A 10,960-nucleotide genomic window follows, 5' to 3' on the forward strand; every position below is an offset into this window, starting at 1 on the left:
ATCGTCCAATATCATTTTGATCGTGAGATTCTCGAAAATCCAATTAAATCGTTTTATAACAATGAAATAAAAAATATGAAAACTTCGTTTTTCTTATTTTGGCAATTTATGAGTAATTGCGTTATCGCTGGAGCAGACAAAGAAAACACCGGAAACTACTTGCAGTGATCAGTTCCGCGAAGTAGTGGGGATAACTCGTATCCGCTTAAAATTTGAAGAGACAAATTTTCGACTCTCTGAGCGACGTTTATTTCGTCAGGACTATCAATTGTCGTTTGAACGTTGTGTTTCGATCGTTCGCGGAGAGACGCGATCGCGAGATAGCACGTCAACGAGAGTTGTAAGTTCCCGTTACGATTAAATAATCGACGCCACGAATTGATCGATTCCCTTATTTCGATTAGGATAATAAGGGTAGTTCAATGAATTCCACAGAATTAACACAAATAAATTAACGTTTATTTTAACAAATTATCAACTAGGAAGACATAAAGAGAACAACAAAAAGAAATGTAACTGCGTTTTGCTTGATAAGTAATGCGCGATATAAGAGATGTGTTGACGGTTCGGCTTCTCGAAAAGTTCTGCACGCCTTTCGATTTTTTCCGTTTTTTCTGGAAGGCGACCCCCACTACGTTCGGATCACGCCACATTCTTTTACGCGAGGTAAAATAACGGCCACGAATCGACGTTTCTGGAGGTCGCCCTGCTTAATGAACCATGTGCTTGCCACTACAATGTTTGTTTGCCGGGCAGCCGCGACGATCCGTCTGCGACATTATAGTGCCGCGATCGACAGTTAAGAATATGATCTATGGTAAGCCGCATGGCGTAACACGTTGCATTAATTTCTCTAATGTAATTTCGCGTACCTTTAACTGTAACTCAGTTCTTTCGGTACTTAACGAGAGAGCCGAAAATTTCGTCGTTTTAAAGTTTGACGATCTCGATAATTGTTAATTGTGTAATTTCGTGCTCCTGATAAGGATCGATAACTTACAATTAATATGCATAAAAATAATTACAAATATTGTTAAATATGCCGCCTTGATATTCAGTACATTTATTATTTCTTCGTAACATGTTTTTAAAGACGCTTAATAATATCTCTTCACTTATTTGTGACACTCGCCTTTCGATATTCTCCTCAGCGGTTTCGATTTGTACACATCAGTCTCTAACATCCCACAGAGAAAGAAGATTATTCTATTCTCTCCGTTTATTACGCCCCAAGGCTTACTATAGGCCGTGTTCCTAACCGTCGCAAACAGATCGTCTTACATGACCGTCGAGATATACAGAAAGTAGCGATAAACGCATAGTTGTCGTCAAGCAGCGAGTTCCAGAAACATCTATTCGCCTTCGGTGCGTTATTTTATCCGCATAAAGAAACTGGTATACGTGATCATAGGCGCGAACGGTGGCGTGATCCGAGCGTAGTGGGGGTCGTCTTCCAGAGAAGACAACGAAAAGGATCGAAGAGTAATCGGTCCCTTCTGAAGAGTCAAACGTTATAAATTGCTTAGTCTAACGAATTCATTGAGAGATATCGCAATGTCGGGTCGAATTCCTATAACATATCAACTGTATTTATCGCTAAATAATTTGTGACGTTCTTATTATTACATTCATTATTTTTAAATATACAAGCTATATTAATCTGTTAATACAGTGTTAAATTCATTGAACCATCCCTATTATCGTAACAGAAATCAGGGGATCGATCAGTTCGTGGCGTCGGTTATCTAATTGCAACGGGAATTTACTACTGCCGTTGACGTGCTTTCTCGCGATCGCGTCTCTCCGCGAATGCTCGAATAAACACGGATTGCTTTTTAACTAAACGTATTCATACCCTGTTTTCTCAAAATCGAAAGCTTAAAACATCCGTTCTCACTGATGTTATTTCAATTATATTTATATCGCGTTATTTCAATTATCTAATATTTTTTTACTTTTTTCATGTAAAATCATCATTTTACCAATTGTACCATAATTATTAGGAAGCTCTGTTAGAATTTAATCTTGGAATTAAGATTAATAATCTGTGGAAGACACAATGTTTGTGTTGAAACAATATAATGTGATATTTATTAAACAATTATTACAGGAATTATAAGTGTGTGTGTTCTGGAATGTAGACAGTTGGCTAGTTATTCACAGACTGACTGGCTTAGTGACCCATGGCCCTTGAAAAGGTTTTGAACCCCACTCTCTATGCAGTAATGAGTGTGACCTGTGTGGGTGTCTGTGTGGCGTCACATGTGCCACAGAACCTTCTAGTAGCTTCTCGACGTGCCCATCGGGAATGTTCCATCCATATTCCTACGCTTCTTCCGCCGAATTCTCGAAAGAGCATGCACGTGCTAGCCGCTGTGGTACATCTCACGAACGCACGCTAATGAGGATATCGCTGAACAACGAAGGAAAGAATCCGTTCGATCAATCACCTCATCTGTATGCGATTAATATCGTTGTATTCCAACAAACTCTGAACAATAACTTAAACACGAAACTGTAATTTGTGTCTTTATAATTTGCAACGTTGTTAAAATTTTGTATCTCCCTTTGCAAATGCAAACAATTTAAATGAAAAAATACATGGTTTTTAAATCGTTTCTCTTATATTCGTAATAATAATTTCGTTCTACAGTGAATGCATTTATTATTCAACGACGTGATTTTCGGTTGTTTATTGGAAAGTTATAATGCTGCTGATCTATAGAATTAGTACTGACTGTTATAGTAATATGCACAGTGAGTCATTTGTAATAAATTGTAATTACTTGTAATGTATATCGATTGTAATTACTTGTAAACCACTCAATTCATAAATGCATACATATGTGGCGGCACTCGACAGCACAAATACGACAACTCGACACTAACTAATACCAGACAACGGCAGCGCAGTGGTTAGCGCCTCAAGTTACGAACGTTCGGGATCTGGGTTCTTAAATCCCGGCGACCGTAGTCCGATTTTTCTTCCACGATTCTTAAATGAAAAGAAAATACAGCAGTACCCTAGCAGCGACATCTACAGCCAGCAGCTACAATTATCATTTGTGTCTTTGTTCTCTCCTAAAGGCCGTCCAAGGGACTTGAGAATGCAAAGAAGAAGTGCTGCAAGAACATAACAAATATATTTACAAACCAAAACCAATTCATTACAACGCTCATCCTTCAATTACATCCTCCGTCGCGAAAATCCTCCGCTTCCTTTCTGTCAATCCATCTTGCCCATATGTGGTTCCATAGCTGCTGAATCGTATATAGACAAACAACAACTTCGCCGCCGCGAGCTATCTCTCTAGTAAGGAGAACCATAGCACTATCTTCTAGGGCATCGTCAAAGGCACGCGGACTACTTCACTGGTCGTAACTGTTTTATTCTTGTTTGACATATCGTTAGCGCGCCCGGAATAACGATCATTGAAATCTCATTAGCTCGATCACGTCGGGGTCACTTACACCTCACATATTTCAAATAAAATCTGCATAATTCTGAAGGAAACACAACTACATTTGGGTTATCTTGTTTTCACAGAAACCTGAGAATTGCTCAGAGTATTTTAATAAAATATTCAACTACTTTAAAACGCAAAAAATAGTTTATTGTATGGAATATATAGAGTGGTTCACGCAATTGTTTCGGCATAATTGGAAAATTCGAAATGTGTAGCTTTAAAAATATTGCAGAGGAAAAATCGGATTCGTCGAGGACAACCTTCGTTCAGAAAGTAAGGGAAATTGGCATTGCTGCTAATTGGTCAATTTGTATATCGGTGGTTAGAAAAGGATGCTAGCCGCTCTCGAGAGAAAGTCTCTAGTGGGAGACGTCGTTCGTTAAAAAATAGGCGTTTCTGGATCAATTCTGGATCAAACAATTTTAAAACATTTATACAGTTCAAAGATGCGTAAGAAAGCGACACCGATTACTCAACTTTCCAAGTAAAAAGCCGATCAAGTCCACCGGATTGCCCTACAGACACGTATTAATCCGTAAGAGTTAGTCATCATGTTGATAATAATTATCTAAAGAAACTTTTCACGTGAAAATATAAAATTTTAATTGATTAGATATTGTGTTAGCCATACTTAAGAAAGAAAATGAAAATGAATGAAATGAAAGAAAAGGACTACCTTCAACCTCATTTTTTAAATAAACACTTTGTCAGTTTTGCGGTAAATAAATTCTTAGGAATTCAGGACAGTTTTTAGTGAATCATTTTGTTTCGACCGTTCGCGGAGAGACGCGATCGCGAGATAGCACGTCAACGAGAGTTGTAAGTTCCCGTTACGATTAAATAATCGACGCCACGAACTGATCGATCCCCTTATTTCGATTATGATAATAAGGGTAGTTCAATGAAATTCCACAGAATTAACACAAATAAATTAATGTTTATTTCAACAACTTATTAACTAGAAAGATACAAAAGGAACAAAAAAAATGTAACTGCGTTTTGATTGATAAGTAATGCGCGACGTATCAGATGTGAGGTGGTATGGTGATAGGTGCGTAAGGAACTACTCTTGGTGTTTTTAACGAATAACAGTTTATTAGGACTAATCAACAATCAGAGTTAACAATTAACGGTCAACAATAACATTTAACGGACAACAGGTAACAACTAACAAATAACGATAGACACCGAGATGTCGTTCGTCGCGTTGCTATCGAAAAGGGCCGAGGAGTTACACTTCTAATGACGCAAAACAGACTGACTCTGCTTTTTGTTTTTCTTCGCGCAGACCTTCCCTTCGTAGCCCATCGATATCCCCACTCGCGTGCATTCATAAGATGTGTCGCCTGTGCTGGCACGAGTATGCTCTTCCGAGAATTCGGCGGAAAGAGTGTGAGGATATCGATGACAGATTGGGCACATGGGTGTTGCGCTTTGGTGGCGTCGCGCTTTGTATCTGGAGCCGTTGAAAAGTTCCGTGGCCCGTGCCGCCACAGTACCCCCTTACCAGTGATAACGCTATATAAATGAAAAGTATATATAAATATTACAGGCAAGGATGTACATTCGCCGGCTCCTAACGCCTATCCGAGACCCGCCTGAAACCGATCAGGAAATCGAACTCTTCTGCCCGCACGTGTGGTGTGGTGAACTCTTGAGTCCCCTTCGCTTTGTTCGTTTCGGGCACCGGGCGGTATTGTTACATTGCGCTTTTCCGTGCTATGGTGTTCAATATTGTCGTTAAAAAAGAAATGCGGGTTTCAATCGGTCTATGGACACTATTACGTTTTTATTGTTTATTTTAACAGTGAAGGTCTTTTTTCCTCGCTCTATAACCTGATACGGCCCGTCGTAGGGTGGTTGTAAGGGGTCTCCGATGGCGTCGCGACGCAGAAATACGTAAAGCGATGTTTCGAGGTCGCGGAACACGAAGGTTCTCTTTTCGCCGTGTCGCGTAATTGGATGAGGCCTGATTTTTCCTATTCGGTCTTTTAGGCGACTTGCGAATTCCGAATTGGCCTGTTGTTTCGTCGGTACAAAAAATTCTGCCGGCAATCGTATGCCGGTGCCATAAACCATTTCGGCTGCCGTCGCGTTTAGGTCCTCTTTAATAGCTGTTCGTATGCCTAATAGAACTATCGGCAAGATATCCACCCAGTTGCTCGTATCGTGGCATTTGATTGCTGCTTTTAGTTGTCGGTGCAGGCGCTCTACCATCCCGTTGGACGCGGGGTGATAGGCTGTCGTGCGCAAATGTCTGATGCCGAGCAACCGGCATAGTTCGTTAAATAGGTTCGACTCGAACTGGCGTCCTTGATCAGTCGTTATTCTTAAAGGCACGCCGAAACGAGATATCCACGTGGAAAGGAGAGCCGAAGCGACGGTTGCCGCCTCCATGTCGGCGATGGGAATGGCTTCGGGCCAACGCGAAAAACGGTCGATGCACGTTAGACAATATCGGTAGCCTTTTGAATATGGCATCACGATAATGTCTATGTGTAAGTGTTCGAAACGACCCGCTAATTCTCCGAATGTTCCGACGGGTGAGGATACGTGCCTGGTGACTTTACATTGTTGACACGGGATACATTGCCGTGTCCAATTTCGGGCGTCCTTGTTTATGGACGGCCAGACGAAACGCGTCGTCACCAGGTTTTGAGTGGCACGTATCCCTGGATGGGAAAGTCCATGGAGCGAATTGAATACGTCGCGCCGCAAGGATTTCGGTACGTACGGTCGTACAAAGTCACCCGATACGTCGCAATATATTTCTACGTCGTGATCGGGGAAACGTATTTTCTTTAACCGTAGCGCGGATGTACCGGAGTTGACGATGTTGCTTAGTTCTTTGTCGGCTTCTTGCGCGGCGGCGAGAGCTCGATGGTCCACAGACTTTCCTATCGCTTCGATGCGTGACAGAGCGTCGGCAACGTTATTGTCTAACCCCTTGATATATCTTATGTCGGTAGTGAATTGTCCGACGTAATCTAGTTGCCGGAATTGTCGCGGCGAACACTTATCAGGATCTTGGTTGAACGCGTATGTAAGGGGTTTGTGATCCGTGTAAATTGTAAAATTTCTCCCTTCAATGGCGTGTCGAAATCGCTTTACCGCAGTGTACATAGCGAGTAATTCGCGGTCGTACGCGCTGTACTTTCGCTGCGCGGAGTTCAACGGTTTGGTAAGGAAACCTAACGGCTGCCAAGAGTCGTTGACGCGTTGCTGGAGGACCGCTCCTATTGCATAGTCGGATGCGTCTACCGCGAGGCTAACAGGTGCGCCAGGTATCGGATGCGCTAACATCGTGGCGTTAGCGAGGGCGCGTTTCGACTCGCGGAAGCTGGCTTCGGATTGTTCTGTCCATTTGATGGGCGCGTTGCCCTTTTTTCCTCCTTTTAATAGGTCGTTTAGGGGTTGAAAAATTTTTGCGGCCCCCGGTATGAAACGTCGATAGAAATTAATCATACCGAGGTACCTGCGTAGTGCTCTAACGGTCCCGGGGAGCGGTACTTCTACAATAGCGTCAACGCGTTCGGCTAGCGGCTTTATCCCGTCGGCGTTTACGGTGTGTCCCAAGAATGTGATTTCGTTCACACCGAATTCTCACTTAACTGGGTTGATGACTACGCCATACTCGTTTAAGCGTTCAAACAAAATCCGAAGGTGTTCGCGATGTTGTTCTTTGTTTTCGGATGCGATTAGGAAATCGTCTATGTAAGCGAACACGAAGTCTAGACCGCGGGTAATTTCGTCGACGAATCTTTGACACGTTTGCGCGGCGTTTCGAAGCCCAAACATCATGTTGGTTGCTTCGAAAAGTCCGAAAGGTGTCGTGATCGCGGTTTTCTTAACGTCTTCTGGCGCGATCGGGATTTGGTGGTAAGCGCGGACAAGGTCGATTTTTGAGTAGACACGCTTACCGTACAGATGTTGCGCGAAATCTTCGATGTGTGGTGGGGAGTACCTGTCGGGTATGGTGCGAGCGTTCAACGCACGATAGTCGCCGCATGGTCGTAGACTTCCGTCCTTCTTTGGGACGACATGCAGGGGTGATGCCCATGGACTCTTCGATGGCCGCATCACTCCTTGCTCGATCATTGTTGCGAAATCCGCCTTGACTTGCTTGAGGCGATCCGGTGCGAGACGTCGAGGTTTACTGTAGACGGGTGGCCCGGGTGTGGTTTCAATATGGTGTACCACACTGTGTCGGATTCTCTCTCGTCCGAAGGCCGGTGGACGAGTTAGATCCGGAAACTCCGCCAAAAGTCGATGGTAGACCGATTCGCCGATTACGGTTTTGATGGATGTTTCTTCCGTCGTGGCAGCATATCCCCTTGTTGATAATTGGGTTGTCGTGTCGAGGAGTCGTTTGTTTCGCGGGTCCACGAGCAACCCATAATGGCTTAAAAAATCTACGCCTATGATAGGCGTTTGAACGTCAGCAATTACGAAGTTCCACTTGAAGGCTCGTCTAAGGGACAGGTTAAGGCCAATCGCAGTGGTACCATACGTTGCGATGCGCGTCCCGTTGGCCGCGAATAGTTCGTACGCGTTTTTCTTGACGTGCCTACGAATTTTGCTGCGGGGGTATACGCTGATGTCGGCGCCAGTGTCTACGAGGAAAGAAATCTTCGTGCCCTTGTCCGTAACGAAGATGCGGCGGGATCGCAGGCCGTCGTCGTCTGCCGCGTCTACGGACGGCTGGTCTCGTTTCCCGACTTCCACGTGCATGGGAAACGACAGCTCCTTGCGCATTCTCCGAACTTTGCATGGTAGAAGCACAGACCGTCTTGCCGTGGCCGATCTCGCGAGCGCGAACGTCGGTAGTATCGCGAACGCGAGCGTGATCGTGATCGTGGTCGACGGTGATTAATCATGCTCAGCGCGTTCATCTGTGCCCGCAACTGTGATATTTGCTCGCTCAACACGTTGATTGCAGCGGCCATTGGTTCGTATGCTCCCACGTTTTGCGCTGGTGGGTCCATTACTGCCGTTACCCGGGCGGTGCGCTGAAAATCCTCCCGGAATTCTTCCGCGATCAGGTCCGCCTGCCGCAATAACCTTTCTGGGTCCGAATCGTCGACTGCCGCGAGGATACGCCTGATGCGGGCGGGTAATCGGTTCCTCCATAGCGTGAGGGTAAAATCATCGGGCGTGGAGGGGCTGGAGAGTTTTTTTAGGTGTTGATAAAACTGGGATGGTTTTCTATCTCCCATCTCCTCGCTTTCCACCAACTTCTTTATCCGGGTCGCGTCCGTATCGGATAATTTGCGAATGAGCGCATGTTTTAATTTTTCATAGCGTCCGATGTCTGGAGGGTTCGTCATTAGGTCTTCGACGTCCTGGAGCTGTTGATCGTTGAGGCATTTTGCCAGCGTCACGTACTTAATGGTGTCATCCGTAATTCGTGCTGCCTCGAATTGTCTCTCCAGAAGGGCGAACCATGCCGCCGTGTTCGTGGGCAGCAGTGGAGACATGCTGATCACCTGGCTGGCTATGGTTCCCTGTGTATTACCTTCCATTGTCGCGGTGCACTCAAAATCGGTGGTCAAAACGATAGCACTATCACTGTCACCTCTTTCACTAAATATTACGTCAAATCACGTCGGTAGTCACCAGTTTGAGGTGGTATGGTGATAGGTGCGTAAGGAACTACTCTTGGTGTTTTTAACGAATAACAGTTTATTAGGACTAATCAACAATCAGAGTTAACAATTAACGGTCAACAATAACATTTAACGGACAACAGGTAACAACTAACAAATAACGATAGACACCGAGATGTCGTTCGTCGCGTTGCTATCGAAAAGGGCCGAGGAGTTACACTTCTAATGACGCAAAACAGACTGACTCTGCTTTTTGTTTTTCTTCGCGCAGACCTTCCCTTCGTAGCCCATCGATATCCCCACTCGCGTGCATTCATAAGATGTGTCGCCTGTGCTGGCACGAGTATGCTCTTCCGAGAATTCGGCGGAAAGAGTGTGAGGATATCGATGACAGATTGGGCACATGGGTGTTGCGCTTTGGTGGCGTCGTGCTTTGTATCTGGAGCCGTTGAAAAGTTCCGTGGCCCGTGCCGCCACAGATGTGTTGACGGTTTGACTTCTCGAAAAGTTCTGAACGCCTTTCGATTTTTTTTCGTTTTTTCTGGAAGGCGACCCCCACTACGTTCGGATCACGCCACATTCTTCTCCGCGAGGTAAAATAACGGCCACGAGTCGACGTTTCTGGAAGTCGCCCTGCTTAATGAACCACGCGCTTGCCACTACAATGTTTGTTTGCCGGGCAGACGCGACGATCCGTCTGCAACATTATAGTGGCGCGATCGACAGTTAAGAATATGACCTATGGTAAGCCGCATGGCGTAACAATAGGTTTCCCCTATCTTCCCGTAGTTGGGACAAAGACTGTTTGTCTGTTTGAAGGACTTTAGTTTCCTAAGAATTCTGCCGAATATCAATGGTCCGCCTGGCTTGGCGCGCAGGCTCTATTACAATGTTTGGGAACCCATCGTGACATATGGTGCGCCTGTGTGGGCTGATGCAATGAACTATGAGAAGAACAGGAAGATTATAAAAAGGACCCAACATACTGCCCTGTGCATTACATTTACAGCCTACCGCACTGTATCTCATGCGGTGCTTTGTGTATTGACCGGCAACTTACCGATCAACATTAAAGCTAGGATGTTGAAAGAATCATACGAGAGAATGAAGATTTAGAAGAGTTTAGCTGTTGAAGGTGAAGTGATCGATAGATACATCATGTTAAAAGAAGAACTGGATGACATAAGGAAGAAAGCCCTAATGGAGTGACAAGCGGAATAGGGCAATTACAAAGAGGACAACTTTACTAGGAAGTTGATAGGTAATGCGTCTATATTTGCCAAGAAAAGGAGAGACATCGATTACTTTACGATGCAAATGTTAATGGGGCATGGTATCTTCAACAGCTACAGAAAGAGGATCGGTAAGGGGGTCGACACTAAGTGTAGGGATTGTGGTGACCCGAACGACGATGCAGAACACGTCCTGTTCGTGTGTCCTAAATGGACCTAATGAACATAACGATCGAACTCGAGAATTTCCTGGGTCTCAGGATAAGTGTGGTCAACTTGGTGGACACCGTGGTTACCAAGGACGAATACTGGACAAAGCTCAAAGCGTTCTGCAAATCGATAATAAATTACAGAAGAGAAATGGAAATGGCTATGGGGTCAGCGAACAGGAGGAGCGGTACCAGCATGCAACGTTAAATATTCGGAGACGCGGTTAATGACAACCCTGATGAATGCTGATCGGCTATGCCGGGATTGTCCGTGTCTAATCAAATAAAGGATCGAGGGGTTTTTAGGGCGTATGGCGATGTCACCTGCCGAGTCCTACATAACCCAGAGACGCGGATCTCTCTGGGTACGCGTAATAGCATTTTTCGCTCTTCACGCAAAAAAACCGGTTTATCTAACAAATTTTTGTTTCATGACGACGGTGTCC

General features: G+C 44.7%; 1 protein-coding gene across 1 annotated transcript; it reads right to left on the minus strand.

The window, feature by feature from the left end:
• Nucleotides 1-8,158: 8,158 nt before the first annotated feature.
• On the minus strand, nucleotides 8,159-8,989 carry LOC143304674 (uncharacterized). The gene has a single exon (XM_076627184.1). The coding sequence runs from the start codon at nucleotides 8,987-8,989 to the stop codon at nucleotides 8,159-8,161; it is 831 nt and encodes a 276-aa protein (XP_076483299.1).
• Nucleotides 8,990-10,960: the final 1,971 nt, after the last annotated feature.

The sequence above is a fragment of the Bombus vancouverensis genome, unplaced genomic scaffold (assembly GCF_051014615.1).
Source record: "Bombus vancouverensis nearcticus unplaced genomic scaffold, iyBomVanc1_principal scaffold0046, whole genome shotgun sequence".
Classification (NCBI taxonomy): Eukaryota; Metazoa; Arthropoda; class Insecta; order Hymenoptera; family Apidae; genus Bombus; species Bombus vancouverensis.

Bases quoted from the DNA above. Each gene is read 5' to 3' on its own strand.
- LOC143304674 (XM_076627184.1), bottom strand. From the start codon at position 8,989: ATGGAAGGTAATACACAGGGAACCATAGCCAGCCAGGTGATCAGCATG.